Consider the following 24,859-nt stretch of genomic DNA (forward strand, 5'->3'; position numbering starts at 1 on the left):
ATCTTAGCCATTTGTTGGCTAGACACCAGTCTGGCTAGCGTTTTGAAACTTACACACTCTAAATTTCCCCTGTGCTAATAGTCTATGATTTTGATTATTTAACTTCTCCATATAGAGAAAATAGTGTGTTACCGGCCAAGTACATGATACTGGCATCATGTATCATCCGTGTCTTGACCACTGTTCAATTTCTAGCGCTCAGTAATAACTTAGGTGCTCAATAAATGTGTTGAATGAACAAATGAGTTAATTCCTAGAAACTAATGCAAGACTGACTTAGATATAGTAGTAGAGACCAAATCCCTGTCATTCAATTTAAAAAATACATATTTCCTTGAAATAACTGTACTTGTACTGAACTGAACTTTTGTAGCAAATTATTTCCTTCGACTGCTACAGATAATTATCGGTTACATATATTATATGCAGTGTTCTCTACTCCACAAAGCATTTCCTGAGCAGTACAAATTAGCATGCATTGGCATGCTTAGAGCAGCTAGGTCCTAGCAGCAGGAGGCTGGTCGTCCTATAGCATATAGTCCTAGTAGCCTGTACAGAATAGGCTCTGTAGTAGCTTGTGACCACTACTGCCAGGACCTAGACAAGTGCTTACCTGCCCTGACCAGGCAACTAACCAGCACAGCACCTGCATTTAAAGTGTTGACTTCCAACGTTAACATTTCCTTCCTTCTCCAATACTTCCCAGTCCTTTCCCCAATTTTATTTTTCATCTGCTTATAAATATTACCCCATTTTGACTTACATTTCAATCCTATAACCATAAAAGAGTGAATAACTGGATGTTCTCCTCGATTAGGGCCAATACCTGAAACATTTTCAAATTTTCCATATAGGGCCAAATTAGATACCAACTATTGATATTATCATGCTCTTATCTTTTAAATAAGTTAAATTGGCTTAAATTAAAATAACTGTGATGCTACAAACACCCACATTTGCTTTAAAGTCTTTATTATCCTGAATATAAAAGACAGAAGTCCTCTTAGGATATAACAGTTCTTTATGTGGAAACATTATTTTTTTACAAGTGAAAAAATAAATACCTTTTGGAATAAAGGCTTATATGCTAATATGTGCCATAAAAAAGTAGAGTTTTAATATTTGACAAAATGTCTGTGCAAAGAAACAAATGCATAAACACATTACTGCTACATTAAGGCAATATGAAAAGTATACTCAGAAATCTCAGTAAAGTGACAGTGTAGCTTTCTAGCTTTAACTCAGCTAGTATTGCACCCAACATGGTCATCTAGGTTTCCCGGTGTCCTAGAAAACCTACGAGCTGACCAACGTCCAAAATGCCCAAGTGGAAGAGGAAACATGAGTAAGAATATAGAAGCAAAGAACCTGAAACCCCTCTACTACAGATAGAGGGGACAACCACAAGTTAATACGTAAGCATTTACAAAAAAAAAAAAAAAGCATACATACAATATCTAGATACCTATGATAAGGCTGTAAAAGGCTTGACGGCTCAAGCAGAAGCAGCCCCTTGGGTGAAGCTGGGGCAGAGTGCTTGGGAGAACCGAAGAACCACCCTTCTGTGTACACCATGAAGCTTCCTCTCTTCCCAAGGAACGTGCTCCCTTTTCAATAATAAAATATCTCACCTACTCAAGAGGCCCAAGGAGTGCTGATTACTCCACTGAAATTTTTTAACCAAACTGGTACCATTTTACAATTGAAAGGCTTGGGGGTAAGGAGAGGAGTGGGAAAGGGACAGGAAGCCACCTACACTGAGTCATCTGTTTCCCACTAGCCAGCCTGGTTTAAATCTGACAACTTGGTTGTCAACTTTTTAACGGTCACAGAATTAATTTTTAAATCCGTTTGCCTTCCAATCATTCTTGAACAAGTTATCAAAACAGAAATGACATTAAAATGATACTTCTTTAAGAAAAATTTTCCTATTAAGAATGTTCAGAGCTCTGTAACCATACCAGAAAACAGAAACAAAACAAAAACCAAGCAAATACTTAAAACCAATTCGTACAAAATTGGCTGCAGGTAGGAAACTTACCTTGAGATACATTAAGAGACTTACAACATCACTTCCTAAAAGGTACCCACGTTTTGGCTATGTTGCCACCTAATGACATCAGAGATTTTACTTATCCCTTTACTTAATCATAAAAAGAATGAAAGTCCGAGGAATGCGTCCATGTCCGAGCTCTCCCTGGCTCCCACCACTGGAGGTGCTGATGGCATGTTCTGGGGGTGAGGGGTGCTGCAATCTTTCTAACGTGGCATGGCAGATGGGTGCCGGAGGATTTATTTTCTCCACAATCTCCCACTCTCAGTTTACGATAGTGCAGTTCATGGAAGCGGCCTGTCGGGTAGGTGCACGCAGATCAGATGACCGCTAGGTTGAGAAGACTGGTGTGGGTGGGGAGATAGACGTGCTGGACGTGTTCCACCCGAGACCTGCACACAGGACACGACTGCAAAAGAGAAGCCAACAGAACCTGTTAAGACGCCTTCAGTCTGTATCTGCAGTATTCGCCTGTGGCACACATGACATTCTGTTTTCTAAATAAGCTGTGGTCACAATTATTTCTAACTTTCAGCTGGTAGAAATCTTTGCTTTCCAACCAGTCTGGAAGTTTATACTTTACAAGGGATTCAAAACAAATATTATGAAAAAGGGTAAACTGAAGGAAATGAATGGGGCTTTCTGTCTAGCCCTGAACAAGGCACAAAGAGTAAAGCGGCTCCCAAAGACTTCTTGCTGCACGAGGAGGCTGCCGTCCTCACACGGGCAGATGGCGATGCCTCGATGCAGGGGGCTCTCCCGAGGCTGTGCTGCCCCGGGGCTGATGCCGGCCAGCCTCACTGGCTCGATGCCACGTGGCCAGCGGTGTGGCTCTGCTCCTAGTCCCAGGCTGCAGTAATTGGGGCTGGCGGGCTTCTCAGTAAGCACGGCCCTTCCTCAGCCACAAAGGGGCCTTAGGAACAAGGGCGGAAAAAGACAATTCCAGGACCACTCCTGGGGAAACAACTTGTCACAGTAGCATGATCTACTTAAGGACACAGGCATTCTGTTGGCTGATTATGTAGCTCTCAAAACAGCCCTGAAATGAGCACTTTCAGAAGGTCCAGATGTTATTTAGGGCAAGTTTTATATAAAACCATAGCAAAATTTAGCAAATGGTCCTGGGAAATGAAAAAGGATTTAAAAAAATATCCTAAGAGGAAATGTAAGATGCAAGAAAGGAAAAAAATACTATATATGTGTTGCTCTTATTTTTCGTATTAATACTAAAATTAGTTTGCCTTGCTAAGTAAGAGCCACTCCAAGATGCCCCTAGAGGCAAATGCAGTAATAAGAAGAAATTAATTATAAATAATCACAGAGTAAACAACCTGTGGGTGATTGAGAGTTAACTATAATCCAAAACTCTAAGTGTTCTTTCCCAAATATTTTAAGTAAAGACCACCATTTCAAGTATCAGCAAATGGGAGGCAACGTGACATGGAAGAGGAAGTCCTGGACCACTCTCGAAGGCCGGGACTCCAGCCCTTGGCTGAGCCACTAATCAGGCCCTCACCTTGTGAATCTGAGCCTTGCTTCCAGCACCTGAGAAAAGCCTAGGGTTTAGAGTAATTACATTGTTGAAAATAGTACCCTAATCCAAAATGTTTTGAAAGAGCAACACCTTTCAAGTCACCGAATACAAAGACCCTTCCAGGTGCAGGTGGACATTCCCAGTTTGTGCACTAGTGAGCCGGCACCTGGCAGGTGGCAGGAGCTCACTAGGACCTGGAGGGGTGTGAGGCTGCCGGGGAGCAGCCAGCGGACCCTCACCTGGAGCTGGGCGGCGCAGCTCTCACAGCACACGGTGTGGCCGCAGGGGCAGAAGGCCGAGTTGATCTCCTCCTCGCAGCACAGCATGCACAGCATGGCCTCCTTCAGCTTGCGCAGCTTCTCCTGCAGCACCCGGGTCTGCTGACAGCTGAGGCCCTCGCAGCTGCTGCAGTTCATGCTGCTCTCCGAGGACTTCAGGGGAGAGCGTGGGGGGCTGTGCTCGCTCCTGGAGACCAGGTCCACCACGCCGGCATTGTACAGAGCCCTCCTGGCGTGGTCATACACCTCCTTCGACGTTCTCTTAATATCGAAGACATACTTCTTGCCCAGGTTAATGTTCTCATTCAGAAACAGAGATGCCAAGTGGCCCTTCAAGTCTCGACTATACTGCATCATGACGGCACTGGTCACCGTGTCACACCTACAGGGGAGAGGGAACAGCCTCCTTAGCACTGACAAGCCTGCCATTCCTGAGATCTGGACGGTCAAACACTGCTGTGGTAGGAATATATGCGTCAGCAGACATTTATATTCCTATTTGCAATCCTGAAAGCATATTCCTCCAGTTTCTCGTGTTAAGGATTTCAATGATTCTCTGATAAAGCAGCCATGAACGTCAGGGACAGTGAATGTCCCCTCCACCTGCAAGGACATGAGTGATAGACCAAAGCAGCCTGTAGCACGAAAAAGGGCATTTTTCTTTGGAGTGTTGGTTTTATGTTAAAAATTTCTACGAACTTTCCACTCTGTTCCATAATTTGTGTGTCTATTTTAGCATAAAAAAGGTCCAACTGCCTGCCAATTAAATTTCTTAGCTTTAATTTTCCAAATATTTGCACGAAACCACAACTCTACTTTAAACGAGAGTATCGAAACTGTTATTAAAAAACCCTTAGACAATGTAGTGAGGATTCAGGAGAGCAGCTCTGCCAGAAAGGAGAGAGGACTGAGGTCATCCTGCTTGGAAAGGGCAAAAGGCAGCACCACCAGGGGGAGGAGGTGCTGTGGGGAGGCGGGGAGGGGTAAGCTGGGACGGTTTCTGTGCAGCCCGTATGTATGCCCTTTCTGCGGCAAAAGCGTGATGACGTTGCTAAGGACCCCACTGCTACAGCAGAAGTGAAGTGTTCAAAGCGCTTTTTTCTTTACTTCGCTACAGGATTTACTGACGCAACACCACCGGAAAGTGTGGGAGCCTCTCGTCACCTGAAAACCTTAGAGCTGAGGGTGGACACTGCCGTTACCAGCGGTACGTGCCTGTAGAAAGCATGCGTCTCCGTGATTGCTCGGTAGAGGCCGCTGGCGGCCCTGGTGCTGATCATCTTAAACAGGAGCACGATGCTGTTCCCAGACTCCTTGGTCACGGTCAAGTACACATTCTTCCCGGACTGGGTAGCCATCTGCACTACGGGGTACGCTATCCTGAAAGACAGAGAGAACAGTGAGCACGCCCAGCCGAGGGCAGCTTTAGGAGATTCTCATGTGCTCAGGACCCGGCGAGAGAACCAGATGCTCCTCCAAGCACCTGGCTTCCTAGATAAGAGGGCCCACTGAAAAGCAACTGCGGGTCCACGGAGAGGGGCGGAGCAAGTTTTGGGGTGTGTGTGTGTGTGTGTGTGTGTGTGTGTGAAAAAGGGGTTTTTATATCAGTGAATGACTTATTTGAAGAAACAGTAAGCCTGCCACATCGATTCACTTTAGTATTTTAAAAAAAGAAACGATTAAAGCCTGAATACAAGGAATGGGTGCGCCAAAATGGAACGCTGCACTGAAAGGGTGACTGCCTATTTCCACGGCTAGAGCTACGAATGAACCAACACACATACGGAGGTTTAAAAAAATTTAAGACTTGGGTTACCTATTAATTGGGCTAAAGTCATCTTTACAAATTGAGATTCCTTCAGGTCCAACCCCAATGAGGAGCTTCTGCCCTTCGCTGTCCCTCACAGAGTGCCATTCTATGCCGTAGTTTTCCATGGCCGAGACGATCTGCAGGACTTGGTATTCAGCCGAGGCCTGGCTGGTCCCCTCCAGCTCCTTATGTTTTGTGATAATGCTGGAGGACACCAAGAGGACAAAGAGGTGTAAAGAGAGATTAACGTATGCAGCCTTTAGCGAGAAATCTTTATCATTTTCACTAGTGAATTCCACTGACACTGTCATTTATGAATCACAATAACTTAAAGCTATATATTACTGCTGTTTCACTTATTTAGCAAACTTACTGTAAAATACTTCTAAGACACCAATCAAAATCTCGACTATTAAATAGTCAGTAGAAAGACTTTGGGGATGCTGGAAGAGGGTGAATTGGAAGAATGATGAAAATCTTTAAAAATACATATAAGAAATTTATATGTAGGAATTTCTCATGTATTTGTCTACATTTACTTTGTAAATTTCATTAAAACAGCACTATAAGGGATTGATTAGCCTGTTTGTAACTGAAAAAAAATGCAGGATTTATTTTATCTATTGTGGTGGGCGTCCTCTAATCTACTCCACCTGCTGCTCTCATCCTTGGAAATGTCCTTCACTTGAGTGGGGCTGGATTAATGACTTGCTTCTAATGAGCAGAAGAAGGCAGAAGTGATGGGATGTCACTCGCTTCTGAAATTAAGTCATAAAAAGATTGTGACTTCCATCGTGGTGTTCTCTCTTGCTCTGTCTGACTTGGACTGCTTGTCCTGGGTGAAGCCAGCTACCCCATAATGAAGAAACCCCATGGAGAGGCCCAAGTGGTGCGGGGACAAGGCCTGCCAATGAGCCACATGAGTTAGCCTGGAAGTGGATCCCTCCCTCCTCCAACAGCTTGACAGCAGCCTTGTGAGAGATCTTGAGCCTGAGAACCCAGCCAGCCACGACCAGATTCCTGACCCACAGAACTGTGGGATAATGTCTGTTGTTTTAAGCCACTAAGTTTCGGGGTAACTTATTACTTAAAGAATAGGTAGCTAAGACACGTATGTTAGGTTTCTTGGTTTAATCCTCACTGGGATAAAGAACATTCCAGTATACATGATAGGCTTTGAAATTTAGAAGATTTGTAACCTTAAAAGGTCAGAGATTTTTAAAACTCCTGTTATACAGCATTTCATATAAGGGCATTTATTTGTGTAGATTATGTGTTGTGTTTATAGGTTTCTCAAAGGCAAGGCTAAGAATCTTTTGAAGATAACTGGTTAAACTGGGCAATGGCCTAGTCTTAACCTCACAAATTATCTATATATACCATAGATTCATTTTCTTCTGGAAATTCCTATAAATTTGCTAGGTCAGTGGGTATAAACATCAGCCTTAACTGCAGGCTCACCTGTTCAAGGCTGCATTGGAGAGCTCCTTTGCACACAGCTCCTCGTAGCTGTACTTGGCGGTGTTCTGGTTGTAGTCTCCAAACTTGGTCTGGGCCAGGAGGGCGCTGAGCTCCATGGCCTGCTCTGGGGAGCACTGGAGGTGGCCGGCCAAGAGGGCCTCCTTGATATGCAAGAAAAAGATATGCCTACGAAGCAATGCAAGAATCAGGTTACGCTGGGAACTACTGTGATATCAAACTCAACCTGCTTAGCACTTTCACAATCCCTTTTAAGGAAAACAGCAATTTAAAAAGCCACCCTTAAAATGCTTACATTAAAGAAACTTTTTAATTACGAGTATTCAGGCAAAATAAGTCTAAAGACTAAGTTTCTCTGGAATAAAATGTATAACCCAGACAAAAACAAATCTAAGTTCAGTAACAGTCAAGTTACAAAATGTGAGATAATTACACCCAAGTTTCTGCATTATAATTTTTGAAATTACTGGAATCGGAAAAAACTTTATCTTGATATAGAACTGGTATCTTAAGATCCTCACCTTTATTCAAATGACCCTCAAATCTCTACTTTCAGCCCAAACTTCTCTCCCAGGAATCGGATTCGAATGTTCAGTTACCTGTAGCTTTCTCCACTGGGATACTTTCCAGTATCCCAGTTTAGCTCATTCAAAACCAAGCTCACTGTCCGCCTTCCCAAGCCTGCTTTTTCTCTCAGTGGAAACCGCAGTCTGATTTCTTATTTTCCCCAATAAACTCACTTTTGACAATTCATCTTATTTCCACCTACTTTCTATTTCTGAAAACCCTTTCAATCCAGCTCTATTCTTCCCACGTTTACCTCCTCTACCCTTCTTATACCTCCAAACTGTCAGAGGCTTTATAATATCCTCTAAGCTGATCTCTCTGCCAGACTCTGTGCTGATCCACTTTCCCAGCTGCTTGCTTCTGGTCCATACTTGCCATTTCTCTGCTAGAATCCTGCAAGGGATCCCACTGTTTCTGAAAAAGCACGCCGTCAGCATGGACCCAGGCTTCTCCACCCTCTGGCACCCACCTTTCTAGCATATCTCCTGTCATCCCCTCCAGCCCCTATGCCCAGGGAAAGGGACAATTCCTCTCCCTGAATAAAACCAGCACGTTCATGCCCCTGTGGCTGGTCTCACTGCTCCCTCTGTCCTGAAGGCCATTCTTTCTGACCCCTCACTTAGCTGCCCTTTCATCTACATCGCACACAAACTGTTGATTCCTCTATTATGGTATCTGACATATTCTAACTTCTTAAGTGCCTCTAATAACAGAGAGCTCCGTAAGCATAAGTAAAACTGTATACTGTCAGTAATTAGTTTATATGCATTCCCACTTTTGTTTCATTCCATTTGACCTGCCCTAATTGTATATACTAGTATATTCTACATTTACTAAAAGGTCTGCCTTACTCAGAAACTCCTGGAAAACTTCAGGTATTGTTGCCTGCCAATCTGCATTGCCCAAGATTCTCCAGAGAGCATATGAATGTCCGCAGACAGACTGGCCTAGGTTATCAAATTTAGCAAATGTGTAGGTATAACTTTTCTTTGATGACTTGTTATAGCCTCTCAAACATGCTTAAATGAGCCCAGCTGGGCGTGGCTCAGCAGTTGAGCATCGACCTAGGATCCAGGAGATCCCGGTTTGATCTCCGGTCAGGGCACATGCCCAGGTTGCGGGCTAGATCCCCAGTCAGGGTAAGGAGGTAGCTGATCAATGACCACTTTCATCATTGATGTTTCTCTCTCTCTCCTTCCCTTCCTCTCTCTGAAATCAATAAAGATAATATATATTTTTAAAAAAAAGCTTAAATGACACAATATTCCTTCCATTAACCAATAAGTTACAACCACTGGTACAGCTCTAAACACTATTCTGAAAGGAGCTCGAAGATCAGCTCCCCACTTCAGCCGGATCCTCCATTCCAGTCCTCAACAACACTGCTTTTATTCATATACTAGTCTGTGTTGACGTTGCAGGTAGAGGGGACAATAAGGCACGTGAGAAACGGAAGGAGAAAGTGAGGCTAGAAATACAAGGAGGGGCTCTATTGAGAGTCTTGTCAGGCTGACAAGAGCCATTAATCTCCCTTCAAGAGCTGTTTAAATTTAATGTTTCGTGCCTTCTATAATGACAGAGAAATGTTTAAAATGATCAGGCTCTGCCAAATACTACAGGTTTTTTCCTTTACTCAAAGTCCCTGTGAAGAAATCACAGTAAGAATGCATAATAGCAATGAAAAAAGATAAGCCTGGTTTTTATTAACCCAAACATCTGCTAGTCTTTAAAGTATTTCTGACATACTGCTAAACTGAGAAGGGGGTCCCTACTGGGGCAAAGAAATAACCACAAAAATAACTGGCTTTAAAACAGCTGTCTGAGGACCGAGGCCCACCATCCCCATAAAATGTGGGTGTCACACACTGCTTCGGCCCTGTAAAGGCTCTTTAGACGACCATTCAGTAAACTTCACCGCGGTTAATGCACCTCTGGTTCCTGTATTCATCAGGGGGCGTGAGAGGAGAAAACGAGATCTGAATATATGCCTCCGTTAAAGAAGAAATGATGTGCTGAAAGGTTGTAAGGGTATCACCACAAGCTAACTCTTATCTACTTAATTACCACTTACGGGACAGTGTCTTTGAAGTTATTTACCAAGTATCAAGCTAGAGCCTAGTTTCTGCTTTACTAAAGAGCAAGTACAGCTTGCAAAGGAGCTTCAAAATCGATCCAATTTCTTTTTCCAAACTATGCATGGCTACTTCTGAAGAGACAGCTGCCAAAACCAAAGGCAAAGCAGCAGGAACAAAATATTAACAGGTGGTCAGCGACCCAAGAGTAATGCTGATCCCTTCAAAGCCTGTGGGTCAGAATTAAAAAAGGGGACAGTGCCCAGCCGGGCGTGGCTCAGCGGTTGAGCGTTGACCTAGGATCCAGGCGATCAGGGTTCGATTCCCGGTCAGGGCGCATGCCCGGGTTGCGGGCTTGATCAATGACCCTCTCATCATTGATGTTTCTATCTCTGTATCTCCCTCTCCTTTCCTCTCTCTGAAATCAATAAAGATATATTAAAAAAAAAAAAAAAAAAGGGGGGGGGACAGAGGACAAGTGGCCTTTGCCACATACTCCACATTCTAGGCTGGACTGCAATCATTACCCTGTAAGCAGAACTCGCCTCCTTACCATTGACACAAACTTTCTGATAGGGCCCTGCCTGCATTTTTCAGTTTCATGGCTACAAAGCAACCTTTTCATTTCAAGTCAACAAATATTTGCCGTGCACTCCCTCTGTGCCAAGTCCTGCACTGGGGTTACAGGGTGAACAAGTCTGATTGTTCCTCCTTAGATGAAACTTAGAGCCCGTTAGTGTGAAGAAACACATCCTACCAAAATAACTCCGGCCACAAACTGGCTTTTTGGTGACCACTTCATGCTCTCCAGAACAGCACAATGGAACAGTGACAGCAAAGGTCACCAGCTGTGACAAGCCATCAGCAGGCTCTATTTAATGTGCTCTGTGCTCTTTCCCAGAGGGAGGATGGCAGAGCTCAGGGACGTGTATCCAACAAGGACCCAGTGATGGCTCAATAGTTAGGGATGGCTTTGATTCAAGTACTTTGTCCAACTATTTTATCTCGAACCATCTGGCCTGCCTGTAACTGTCTGACTCATGGATTTCCCCCTTCCCTTTTTTGTAAAGTAGGTGAAAGGTTACCGATAATATCAATAACAAGCAGATGTGGTCAAAGAAGTCAAGTCTGCAGTGAATTGTTTTTATCTTTTTAGTAAAGATCAAAAGTGGTTAACATATCTGATTCAACTTAGGCTACATGCTAGAATCACAAACAGAAAGCAAGCCTTGGAAAAAAACTATTTTCTTGGTCTTAAGCAAATGTCTGTGAATATGTCCCATAGACATAAGCTCAAAGTGTGTTTTCTAAACATTCTCTTGGTTAACACCTTAAAATTAATGATTCTTTAAGTTTTATCCAGTTACTAAGAAAATGGGTATCTTCAATATATAGATCACATTTTAGGGGCCAAAGTGAAACATTCTGGCTAACTTACATCTTTGCATCATGGGTACAAATGAATTCATACTTACTGTAGCATTATGGAAGATTAAAAAGACAAAGTTAATAAGGATATGCCAAATTTTAATTAAATAAAATAATGACATATTCTTAATACATTTTTGTTTCAAAGTACTTCAAATTTCTTATGATCTAAAAATTAATTTCTTTCTGTAGCTTTAAGGAATTAAGTCATTTATCTTTTATGAAATGTAATCAGAGAACTTTCCTCTAAACACTGGCTTGACTCATAAAAAAAACTACCTACAAATCAAAGTAGATCTTTCTGCAAACCAATTGGGAGTTGTCTATCTGCTCATCATGGATGGTTACTCTCAATTACTGCCCTCCAGGTATCCTTCCAGTTACATTATTTTAAAGAGCTTTTTGTGACACAAATGTAAGATAGCTATATCACATGTACTACTAATATCAAAAATTAAGTAACTAACAACTAACCTAAAACATCTTTAAAATGGATAAGCAGCTATTTTTAAAAACTCTCTAGTCCCAATAATTGAACTGTATTTCTCCCCACAAAGACCTGACTTAACCTGGCCAACTGTTAGTGATGGTTGGTTTGTCCCTCACCTGGTTAAAACCCCACTGAGATCACCAGAATGCCTGCCTCAGTCCAATGAGTCACGTAACCACCATCAGTTTATTTTAAACCAAAGACTGCCAAGTTATACTTTAAAACCATCAAATCAAAACAGAATTGCTGTAAGAATTTTTTGTTTTGTATCTTAAATTCCAGGGAAACAAAAATCATTTCAAGATGGATCACAGGCCTAAACATAAAAGCTATAACCATAATGCTTTAAAAATGAAACAGAGGAGAGTATCTTCATGACATGGGGGTAGGTAAAGGTTTCTTAGGACACAGTCAGCAAAAATTGTAAAAGAAAAAAATGGATAAATTATACTTTACCAAAATTAAAAACCTCTCCTCATCAAAAGACATCAAGAAAACACGTAAGCTACCAGAGAAAATACAGTATTTACAAAACACATATCTGACAAACAGCTGGTATATGTAAAGAAATTGTAAAGCTCAAAAATAAAGACAAGAACTCAATAAAAATGGGTAAATAACTTGGATACTTCACAAAAAGAGATGTACAAAAGGCCAGTAAGCACATGAAAAAGTGTTTACATTACTAACCAAAAGAGACGTACAAATTCAAACTGAAGGCTGGCAGGGGTGTGAAGGAACTGGACTCTCGTACGTTCTTGGAGGAAGCGCAGACCGGTACAAGGCTTTGGGAAAAGGTCTGGCAATTACTTATAAAACTAAGCGATTGCCTCCTCTATACCCAGATATTCCAGTCTTAGGTATTTACTCAAATGAAAACACCTGTCTACGCAAAAGACTTAGAAGGCAGACACAAAAGTGTGGGCACCGCATGATTCCACCTACATGAAACATAACTAACCTATGCTGGAAAAACATACCACCTTGGTTGTGCAAGGGGGTGGGTGGGCGAGGGGGGTGAGGGTGGAGACCCACTGCAGAAGGGCAGGAGGAAACTTTCTGGAGTGATGGTAATATTCTAAATCTTGATAAGGGTTTTGTTTAAACAGGCACATCCATTTGTCAAAAACTCATTAAATGGTATAATTAGAATGTATGCATTTCATCATATGTAAATTTTATATCAAAAGAAAAAATGAACTGTAGACAAATATTGAGGTCTAGGTAATGATATTCATACTGAAATATTTAGAAGAAAGTATACACCCAATTTATTTTGAAAAGCATCAAAAACATTGATAGACAGGTGGAGGGATCAATAAATAAAAATGAGATAAGGCAAGTAGAGCAAACTGTTGATAGAATTTAGGTGGGAGTATTGGGTGTTCACTGTAAAAAATCTTCAATTTATCTGTATGCTTGAAAGTATAAGAGATTATATTCATAATAAAAGATTGAGAAAAAAAATACCAATGAAAATCCCTTAGGGTCTAGATTCAGAATTCAAATGAACAGCTAGCTATACCTAAAATGAACTATCAAACCTACACTTCATGGAAGGTTTGCAACTGAGTAACCTGTCACAGGCAAATAATTACCAAGTCAAGTCTCCATTCAGGCTGAAGGAAATCCTTCTCAAAGACCAAAATGCAAAATGGGAATCACTAATAAATTTGCTCCTCTTTGGGCTCCAAGAGGTTAAAAGATATGGAGGTGGAGGGCGCCTGGTGATGGAAGACATTCCCAACTTCAAAAGTGATTACAACCCACACCAGAAGAATATATTAGCATAAAATCTGCATTTCTAAAGAATATGATTACTCACCCTGCTAGTCCTTGTCAAACAATCCAGACATTCCTGCAGTTTGCAAGTGTTAACTACAATCTCTTTCTTAACCATCTAGATTAGTGGGGAGTGCCTGCAGGTCCGGAGAAGTCTGGCACCAGGCTGCAGTGGGATACAACTAAAGATAAACACGCCTGTGCCCTGCAGCTATGCACCACTGGTCACCCCGAGTCTGACACTACGTCCCCTCTAAACCTTTAAATTTTATTTAAAAATTATGTGGTCAAAATTAAGAGTTCATTTTGATTACATAAAAATCGATTCCTCAATATTTTTGGAGATTTCATACAAATATATAAGTATCAGAGATTCATAAAGAGACTAAACGTGCCCAGATGGAAGATCTGTGGCTAAAATAAACATATAATAACACAAACATCCTGTATTCTGAGCACAAAGGAAAAGAGAGAAGTTAGAATTTAGAAACTGAATTAGTACTTTCTTTGGCAATATTATACAAGTCTGTTTTTACCATTTTTACTTTCCAGGAGCCTATTTTGGGTTTGGGCATTAACACACACACACACGCACGCACGCACCAGCCCAATGAACAAATGGCCTTGAGGGTGAGGTGGAGGGGGTGAAGGGAGCAAAAGAATGCTAAGCTCAGAGCAAATTCATAAGACAATAATCACTACAAAACATGTTTTAATGGTGAGATTTCTTTTAGATAGTCTCAAACTTTTCAGTTTATAGAAGCAAACTGGCAAAACACTTTAATTCTGCAAGAAAATGTATATCATCAGTATAATTTAGCCTGATTTTTATTTATTTCCAAGTTCTTAACTTGTTGATTCAATGAATATTATGCACCAGGCACTTGTTAGACTCTGGGGATACAGAGTGGATCAGCTCCCTGTTTCATGGAGTTTAGATTATTAGAGTAGCTGACAATGAACAAATTGTCACATCAGTAAACCACAGTATTATACGCTCATTAAATGCTATAAAGGAAAGTTACACAATGTCTTGGGAGAGAGTTCAGTCTCCTGAACAAGCCTAGAGATGGCTTTCCTGAGAGCGGTGACTGAGCTAAAGTCTGAAGGAAGGCAAGATGTAACCAGGGGCAGGCAAGTCCCTCATCACTGAAATCTTGATGAAATTCAGGGGTCAAGATTACAGCATTTCCATGAACGTTTAGTTGAAGGTATTGGGGTTGTTACTTGGAAAAGAGAATTCCGGTGTTGGTTAGTCTTAACCTAAGCAGGAGTGCCCCTAGCAAAGACCACAGAGCTCTTCTAAAATGTGGCAAACGCAGGAGAAAGAGTTTCTTGGCAGTGGATGGTATAATTAACATCTCTGAAGATGAAGCATATAATTCCCTAATCTCTGCTGTTGAAGATGTTGACAAAATCTGGTCTGAATTGCTGTGAATACCCAAGGGCCCTTGAAAGGCAAGAATGTGAAAGACTATTATTTCAGACCTACTTCCAGAATACATTAGTTTCACTTTTAGTTTGAACCCATAGCATGGCAAACATCTGCTGAAAATACCTGCTGTGTCCATCTCTGAAATGTGCCAGCTGAGTCTAAACAAGACTCTCTGGTTACTTTCCAGACCTCCATTCAAGAGCAAACATAAGAATCTGGGTAAAGAACCAGATCTAAAATTAGGCCAAATCAGAGGCCAATTAACTCTATGTACCAATCTAAGCTGACATCTCATAGGTTTTTTCTGTCTTTAGGGAAATGTATTGAGGAAAATCATATAGAGAGGAAGCGAAAGCAAAGGAAAAAAATCTATTGCTAGAAGAGGTTTTAGAGACAATCTTGTCCCAGGCTTTCAATTGAGAAAAAGAGCTGGCTCAGTCTTGGAAGTCTGCATACACTGGTAGTTGGTGGCACAGCTGGACCTAGAATGCAGGGCTTCTGCCTTGACCCCAGTACCCTCCTATTACAAACAGGCTTTCCTGCTTGTCATTCCCACAGCAGCCTCCCTAATCTGATGCAAATATATTACTGGCCCCCAGCTAGGCCTGTTCTAATATGAGCAGCCTACTTTAATTGCCCACAGAGGACAACTCAGCCACGGTATTTCAGCACCACTTAATAAACAGTCCAGACACTTTCAGTACACTAAATGCACCCTTATGACTTGACTTGGAGACAGTAAACAATCACCTCTCATAACTGTACTGGTAAAGCTGAGTTTACTCACTACATGAACACATCTATTTTCTTTTTGTGTCATTTTATATAAATATTTTATCATGAATAATTAAACATTGAAAAGTTTATCAACCAGCTTTATCTTGCTAACACAACATTAGGGGAAATAAGTATTTTTGTTCTATAGTATGATGCACATAAAAACAATGCTAATTGTAACTAAACTGGACCCAGTACAATGTCTGATCCTAATTAAAAGGTATAAATGCTAGCCCTGGCCAGTTTCCTCATTGGTTAGAGCACTGGCCCAAGGACCGGAGGGTTGCAGGTTCAATTCCTTGTCAAGGGCCTGTATCTGGGTTGCAGATTCCATCCCCCACCCTGGTTGGGAGGGGGGTGTAGGCAAGCAATCCCACATCAATGTTTCTCTCACACTCTCTCCCTACTTCCTCCCTCCCTTCCACTCTCTCTCTAAAAAAAAAAAAAAAAAAAAATCAATGGCAAAAATATCCTCAGGTGAGTATTAACAACAACAACAATAACAAAAGTACAAATGCTAATTACAAATCACTTTATCTAGTTACTAAGGTAGAATGCTATATAAACTTTAGGCATTTTCTTACAATTCTGTGTTTCAGACAACCCCACAAAAACAACTAAAATTCACCAACATTATAAAAGTAAGTCAAAAGCTTAGATCACACTACTTTTTCAATAAGATTTCAAAAGGATCAAAAATCAATTAAAATTACCTCATCTAACTAGGTATGTGCTTCTTTACATGCTATTAGACATGAATCTCAAGAGTCAAAGTCAATTGAGTCAACAAAGTAGGAAATTTGATTCCAGTTCTAATTCACAAACTGTCTCTATTTCTTTCATGGATAAAACAGATTTGATAATAGCTGTTAACTCAATCATAAGAAGCACAGGTAAAGACCGTCTTATAGTAAAATTTAGTCTGTAAGCATCCATTATACAAATGTATTATATATAACTATAGTCACTGTTTAAATGATGTCTTCGCTCCTCCAAGCTTCTGCAGATTTAAAAAATTAATTTGTGTCATCAAAATAGATTTGCATCTGAGACCCTGAAATGATTACAAAATCATGATATAAGTGCACAATGAAAATAGCAATATGTTGTGTTTTATATATATTTTTCCCTCTTACTTGACAACCAGTTATCACACTGAAGTGAAAGTGGAAGTTTTCACAAATCAGCTTTAAGTGAAAAAACAAACAAAAGTGTGAACCACTCTGATTCACATAGACAGCTAAAACATCCTTACATATGCAGTCACTTGAATATTTTGCAAGACATTTTTAGGAGCGCTAAGAATTCAATATACCAGGTTACTTCAGAAACAAAATTGAACATTTCTCTCACTCTTTAAAGCTCTGTAACAAGGCAATGCAGAGATTTCAAATTCAAATGAAAAGTATTTCAATATGTTTCTATCAGCCCTTGGGTAAACAAACAGAAATAGGACATGTTAAAAACTCTTAAAGTATATTGGTCACTCATCATTACTCAAAATTTTCACACTCACATTTTTCATGTGCATGGCAAATTTCCCAGCCAAAGGGTTATGAAAAATATTAGGACTTAGACCAAAGTTTGGCATATTTAGAATTAGTTTTCCTTTTTGACATGTCACTATAAGATTTAGGTCTCTTGCATTTCAGCAATAAATACTAAACATTGGTTCCTAGTTTGGCTCATCCTTCAGAAAAGTATTACAGTTAGTCCAGGAGAGAAAACATTTTCAGTTTGAAAGAAACCACATGCTCCAGTTGTCTACCACCACTGACTGGTTGGTTTTCTAGAGGTAAGCAATCTAAACTCAACAATATGTGTAACATATCTGTAGGCTGGAGTTGGGTTACACTGGCCTTAGAAGAACTGCCTTACATTTCAAGAAATTTCAAAACTTTAAAAATTCTCCATTAAGTCGGACAGAGCTCTTTGCTACACATTGTAACCTGACACTAGGTTGAAGAAAGACGTTGACCAAGTTTAAGTAATCCAAGAGGAACTGTTTACTGCTTTCTGTTAGAAGAGTCTTGACCTATAGTAACACTGCTGCGGCAGAGGTTACTCTTGGATATTAGATGCTGCTATCAGGAAGTCAGTCTCTGTCTTTCTCTGTCCCTCTGACTGTCTCTCCTGGCACAAATCTCAAGTGTTTGTAAGAATTCAGCCCTGCTCTCTCATTGTGTATAAAGACAAGAAAAACCACAAGAAGAGTTGGAAAATGTACCTCAGGCCAGCTATATAGCTCCCTCTTCACCTCAATAAAAGGGCTGTGCCACAGAAAACTTCTACATTGCGATCCAACTCACTCTCTATCAAACAAATTTGCCTTTGAATGAACATCTCTGGGAAGGTGCAATGACTCTTTCTCAATGAAACCAAAGGTTTATTTGACATTGGTTTATTTTAGCATCACTTTACCTAGTCTGCTCCTGTAAAATGAGATGAGGCTCCACGAAGAACTTGACTCTCAGTTTAAGCCGGTAAGGGGCTAGACCATCCATCTGCTGGGAGATCCGGTTTCTCAGATTTAGCCATAAACTTTCACCTTTGCTACCCGTAAACTGCAGTCCAAAATAATCAACTTCTATAATTCCCAATCTCCTGCATACCTAAAACAAAAATGAATACAGCATGGATGAGCAAATGGTCCATGTAGTAAAAGCAAACCCAAGGACTCCATGTGAGTCTAAGATTCCTGTCTGCTTTTTACAAAGTTCAACTGTGTTACAATTTCTATTGTAAACTGGAAGAACAAAGTTCTAAGGCTCCAGAGATGCTAAACCACTAGGTGAAGTAGAGAGGCTTGTCCTTCCTTTAATATCTAGGGCATGGCCAATGGCAGGAAAGAAAAAGGAGTCTTCAAACACAGCCTTCCAGAAAAGCTGCGGAGGGTAATCTCGGGGTATTTACCTTCTTACTCTAATCACCAGAATTCCCTCCGCCTGCTCAACTGACACAGCTGATTTGGCAGCTTAGTATCTAGACAATTTTAACCATCTGGACTCAAAAGAAAAGAAAAAAAAAAAAAAGGGGGGAAAGAAACACGCCACAAGTGTCAGCTAAGCTTTACAAGAGGTCTTCCAAACCTCTCAGGTCCAGGGGGTTTCAGGGCACAGCTTTTCACTCGAGATCAAATCTGCTGTCTGCCATACCAGTGCCCACTGCCTGGAACCATTCCTCACTCTTAAGGAAGTGCCGCGTGCTTCAAGGCGACAGGGGAGCCGATGGCCAAAGCCCAGGGTCCCCGCATCCCCCGCAAATCCGGAGATGCAAGTGACTGGTCCGTTTGAGAAGCAGCAAGAGAAAAGGGCCCGCCTTGTCTGCCAAGCAACCCGCGACCTGCGATCGCCTCCAGCCACCTCATCTGGAGACGCAGGTGTTCCTGCCAGGCCCCGCGGGGACCAGGCGGCGGCATCGTGCACACACCTGCAGCAGGTGTTCTGGGAAGCCGCCTTCTGGGAAAGCGCCGGGCTGGGCGGCTGGGCGGCGGGTCACCGCACGCGTGCTCCGCGCCCCCCACCACGCGCTCCCGGCGCGCAGGGATGGAGGCCGCGCGCCCCACGCCCGCAGGGAGGCGGGGGCGAGAGCTGGGCGCCCAGGGCGCTCTGCCTCGGGCCGCGCTCCCCCCTCTGCGGCCGCCGCAGCTCCGCTCGGCCCCCGGCAAGCGGAGCCACCCAGCGCCGCCACGAGGCCCCTCCGCGCTGGAGGACCGGCCCGGTCCCCGCGTGGCCCTTCACCCTCACCTGGTTGAGGCAGTCCTCGCCGTTGGCTTTCGCTTCCACCTCCACCTCCATCAGCACCGCGTCCGGCCGCGTCACATAGCACAGCATGGCTGGGGCCGCCGCTGCAGCTACCGCCGCCTCTTCTTTGGTGTGCGCGGGGCGGCCGCCTCGCCACCAATCAGACCCACGTCCGGGCTCGGCGAGGCTGGCCCTCGGGAGGCTGCGGGCCGGCAGACCCCTGCCCTGCGTCCTACGGCCGCCGCGCCCTCCCGCGACCCCCGCGCCAGCCCGCCAGCCCGCTCCCCGGCTCCCCAGTCTCCGCGGCGGCGCCGCACTCCAGCCGCCCGACTGCCTGCGCCGCGCCAGGGACTCCTCTGATATAGCGGCCCCGCCCCCTCCGGCTGGGGTCCCCGCCAATCACGACGGCTCCGCCCCGCCCCCGCCGCCCTGCCAGCCAATAGCGGCGCCCGCTCAGCCGCGGTCTCACCTCCCAGCTCCCGCGGAGTTCCTCCGACCGCCTGGGGAGGCGGCCGCTCGCGGCGCCGAGTCCTGCGGGCGGAGGGAGGCCCCGAGCGCGCTCGCCGCCTCTGCCCGCTGGGCGACGCTGCGCCGGGCGAGCGAGCGAGCAACGCGGGCTCCCGGGCCGGGCGCCTTCTGTAAAGGGCCGGAGCTGACAATGACGGGCCGCCTCCAGGCTGCCGCCCCTCTAAAGGAGCCTTGAGTCTCTCCAAAAACGCACTTGAAAGGTGAGAGCAGAAAGGATTGGGAGCAACCCAAAGCCTAAGGAGAACTGCTTCCCCCTGGGATTTGCCACAGCAGGTTGTTGGAAGGCGGAATGGTGGTTCCTCATTTCAGACTTCGCCCCTGAAAAAAACAACCTGAGCATAAAAGTTTTTGCAGTTGGCCAGTGGGCTTCTCCACCAGCCCCTCGGGCGCCTTCTGCTTACCTGTCGAGCGGAATCAGAGCACCTTGCAGGGCGCTGAGGCCGCTCAGGTTGCCCGTTCTCTCTCATTCATTCATTCAACATTAATTAAGCACCTGCTGCGCTGCCAGGCCCTTCTCTTGGGCCACCAGATGTTATCCCCACCTTAGAGGTAAGGGACTCAACTCGGAACCTAACAGGTGGTATAGCCTCAGTAGTAGCTATGAATAATTAAAGGTCTAAAACTCTTAACTCACTGTTTTTTCCTGTCTGACAACACATTGCTTAGCCTGGCTCATTGGTTTATTTAAAGGTAAAGAGAGCAGATGAGGGTTTTAGCATTGGACCCTTTGAAAACTTAATTCATCTCTCTGAAGCTCAGTGTTTTTAACAATAAAATGGAAACCACAATATCTGCCCTGCTTTCCTCCCACCCTCCAGCACTGCTGCCAAGAGCAGCAGAGAGAATGTCGGTGAAAGCATATGGATGACTCTGTATATGTAAGGAGATGTGTAGCAGCAGCTCTGTCACTGCCTGCCCATGGTGTCTGTCCTTACCCTCTTTCCCGAATCCCGATGATCTCTGTCCCAAAGTGTTTATTTCTGAAAAAGAAGGAAAGATCCCAGCACATCGTCTTTCACCAAAGCCAGCTATGGGTTAAACTGTAAACAAAGTCCTGACCTCCTATGCGGCTGATGGACACGTGCCCTCTCACGGTCCTTTGTGTCTGATGGATGTACATCAGGATAGTGTGCTGCCGAAGTAGCCTCTCCTTGTATCAACTCCTGTCCCCCATCCTTTATTTTCAGTTTACCGACCTGGGAAATTTATCTGGGAGATAACATTAGGATGGCTGTTATCTCATCTATGTTTAATTACTAGAAATTTTAGAACAGGGAGAAGAGGTGAGGCAAGGTGCATTGGTTAATATTTTTGTTTATTGAGAGGCTAAGCTGGCTAAACCAAAGCCAGCTAACCAAAAGCTGGCTAACACAAGCAAAATGGAATTTAGTGCACACCTTTGGGGACGTCCCAGAATCAGTGGCGATTAGGCACGGAAATGAATAGAAAGGGAGACTTATTTGGCCAAGAACAAAAATAAGCAAACAAAAATAAAACATTCAAAAACCAAAACCAAACACGTTCCTCTCTGAAGAAACTACTTTAAAAAATAAATTATCTTTTTGGTTTTGGCAGGCATATTTCTAACCAAGCCCAGATTATGGTTGGTAAGGATTTCAATTATTTTTGAAATTAAGAAATATCAGATAAGACTGAAGAGAAGGATTTCTTAAAACAAAACAAAGCAAGACTTAAAAAAAATAAGAAAAATGGCTTTTGGGGAGAGAAATCCTGATAACGGGGCAAAAAAGAATGCAGCTTCTACAAGCATAAATGGGAAATAGAGGACCAATCTATCTCTCTCTCTCAGATAGTGAGAGGCTGGTTAATTCAGGAATGAGAGCTGAGTTTGATTGTGACTGGGTGAGAAAGCAGCGTGGTCAGAGACCTGGTTGGGAACTGAAAAGCCCACAGCAGAATGACTTCCTAGAGGATCCCACCATCTGGTAATGCCACTAGTCATCTGGAGCCAGTTTCAAGCCCCAGCTGGGCCAAACTCCAGAATAAAAGACTCTGAACACCTCAGCCTGGGGGTGGTAACTGTATTGCATCCCTAGTGACTGAAGCAGTTCCGAATTAGCCAGGGACACCCTACATTTCACTTGTGTCTGCTTTCATTTGCTCTCAATTAGCTATCACCTTTTAAAGATAACATTACAATTAACCAGCAAAGTACAAAGGTCAGCTGCATGAAGGTAGATATTTAAAAAATAGAAATTGTAACTAAGTGGTAGAGTTAGCTGAGCTAGCACAATGCTGGCTGTTCATACACCCCAAGCACCACGGTTGTTCTCTCTGTCTCCAATGCTAGGGCTAAAGACTGAGTTCTAGCTGGTGTTTGTAGAATGTGACATGCTGGTTGTCTGGCTGAGAAATTTTTCTTCTGGTTCAGGTCTGATCTGGCTGGCTGGGTACTTACCCTCACTCAGTCCTGTCTCAACACTGCACACACCACTGTAGAAACCCTGTGCTGGGGCAAAGGAAAAGACCCTTCTCTTCACCCACATCAGTGCTCATTTATAAGAGCACAGAGGGAAGCACACTTAGAGACTGCCCTAGAAAAAGTCTGTTTGCTTTCACATGTTATCCAAACTAACTATTCACATAAGCAACGTTTCATTTTGCACAAGTGTTCGGATGTGTTGAGTGAGCTGAAATCTCTCATTTGAAGTGTTGGACTTGTGAAATTCAGAAGTAGTTTAATTTGACCCTGGCCTACCATCAAAGCAGAATGTCTCATTTCCAAAACTGGCTGTTTGAAGAGTGAAAGAAGGGATGGAGAAAGAATAGGCAATGCCCATATTACAAACTTTGGAACATACAAAACGGCATTGTCTTCATTAGCAGGCGGTTTAAAGGATATTTTTCTTATTTGTGAGGGTAGTTCATGTTCATGGTAGACTACTTGGAAAAGACTGAAAAATACAAGTAAAATAACGTACCTATAATTTTATCAGACATTTTTAGTTCATATTAATGTTTTACTTTTCTACTTTACATGCAGTGAGTTCTAAATTTTGATTGTGATATAAGCAAATATGAACTTTTGGAGACATATCAAGATAACAAGAGACTCTTTGGGGGGTGGGGAGTTCCAAATCTATACCTAGTATTATGAATATTAGGAAAATTATAAACAAAAAGAAAAATCACCACAAAAAATCTAACTAGTACTGTTTCTCAGCTGTCTTTTTTTTTCTTCCTGAAATACTACCTTCCTCTGTTTTTCTTGTCACTGCCCATATGCCCTGAAATGTCAGATTTTGTGATGTGTTTACTTCTTTGGCACATATCATTTAGTTGAGAGATGCTCAGAGCTGGGAAATTATTTCCAATGAGGCACATTTTATTTAACAACAACAAAAAATTTTGTTTAATATTTTTATATGTCTTTTACTTACAGAGATGATCAATAATTAGGCCTGTGCTGTTACAGTTGCTTCTCAAGTTTGGTGATAAGTAGGAGCCCATCCACCCACAATAGGGTTTGCTATCATTTATTCTAATCTTGAATGAGGTCGGGTGGATTGGATGCTGGGGATGCAATTGGGAGCCATGAACAGAAGACAGACCCAATCTGCCCCAGGCTCAAACTCACAAACCTGCCCTAACTGGTAGTGTTCCAGCCAGCTGATCTGCAATGCCTCCTCTCCCTGCCCCTCAGCTGTGTCTGAGCAAGCCTTCTGCAAAGAAAGGTGGGGCCCACATGATGTATTGTGTGGATGGGTGTGACACAGAACTTGGTGGGAAGATGAACATTTTTCAAATCAGCGGAATGTTAGTGAGTACCAACTCTCCTGGGAGAAAGCGAACAACTTAGAAATGCTGAAGAAATACCAAAAGTACATGAATGCAGCTATATATGTTGGAAAAACCACAAGCTTTGAATAAACAAGATAGATCAAGATGCAACTATGAATGCTTTGGAATGAGGCAACTTCTCACTAAAGCTGAATTATGTAATCTCTGCCCAGCTCATTTATTGTTGCTGACATCTGTAGTTTTTATCACTTGATAGGAAAATCTTACCCTTCCTTCGGTTGTTCCATATTTTGTCCTTGCTGTGTTCTCAGAGATTGTAATTCTTTGAAAATGACTTGACAACAAGTCATTTTCTTCCTGGCAATGTCTTTGGCTGTAAGTACCCTGCACTCAATTGCTTTCTCCTCTCCCTTCTCTCCCCTGGTTCAGAATTCCTGGGAGAGGTTGGTCAGGAAGCCATCTGTACCCCAGTGTGAGGGAGGCAGCCTGGTCTCTCCCTACTTGCCGTGATGGATCTGGACCTCACACCCTACCCCTATTTTTCTCTCCATTTCCAAAATGTCCAAACAGACATTTCAGCTCCCAGAGCCCAGAAAGACAGCAGTGAGTAGGTGGGGGTTGTGGGGATTTCCCAGATTGGCACAAGCAGGAGATCCTGCTCTTCCTTGGGTCCAGACTTCCAGGAGAAGAGGAATCCAAGCATGTGGTCCTCCAGTGGTTGGTGTGAATCTGGTGTCCACCAAGAGTTAGGGCATGGGCACTGTGAAGTCAGGGAGCAAACTGGGTCTTGGCACTGACCTACCTAGTGTTTGTATAGTCACCCTTGGTTACTCCTTAATCATTTGCAAACACTTGCCCAAACTACCAAGCCCTGTCTTGGCTATGTACAGATTTTGGTGGGAATGGCCTCAGGACCTCACTTGGGTCTGAGTTTTAAAATAGCCCCACCCCACCCCCAGCCCCAGGGCCAGTGTGGAGACAATAATAGTAATTACAAGGAGTAATTCTGGAGAAAGGTAAGAAGTTCAGCTGCCAACACTACATGGAATGTTTACTTGTTATTTCTCATCTTGAAATATCTGGTTTTTCATTTTATTCAGTGTTTTAGCCGGCTCAAGCTG

The 24,859-nt window shown here is 43.1% G+C and overlaps 1 protein-coding gene across 1 annotated transcript; it reads right to left on the minus strand.

Moving 5' to 3' along the window:
* Positions 1-955: 955 nt before the first annotated feature.
* On the minus strand, positions 956-19,693 carry MYLIP (myosin regulatory light chain interacting protein). Its single transcript, XM_016205336.2, has 7 exons — positions 19,452-19,693; positions 18,127-18,317; positions 7,137-7,322; positions 5,682-5,879; positions 5,081-5,245; positions 3,827-4,247; positions 956-2,462 (listed from the first exon to the last, which is right to left on the minus strand). The coding sequence occupies exons 1-7, from the start codon at positions 19,536-19,538 to the stop codon at positions 2,373-2,375; spliced, it is 1,338 nt and encodes a 445-aa protein (XP_016060822.1). The 5' UTR covers positions 19,539-19,693; the 3' UTR covers positions 956-2,372.
* Between the last annotated feature and the right edge of the window lie 5,166 nt (positions 19,694-24,859).

This window comes from Miniopterus natalensis, chromosome 9 (assembly GCF_054644295.1).
Source record: "Miniopterus natalensis isolate mMinNat1 chromosome 9, mMinNat1.hap1, whole genome shotgun sequence".
In the NCBI taxonomy this organism is placed as follows: domain Eukaryota; kingdom Metazoa; phylum Chordata; class Mammalia; order Chiroptera; family Miniopteridae; genus Miniopterus; species Miniopterus natalensis.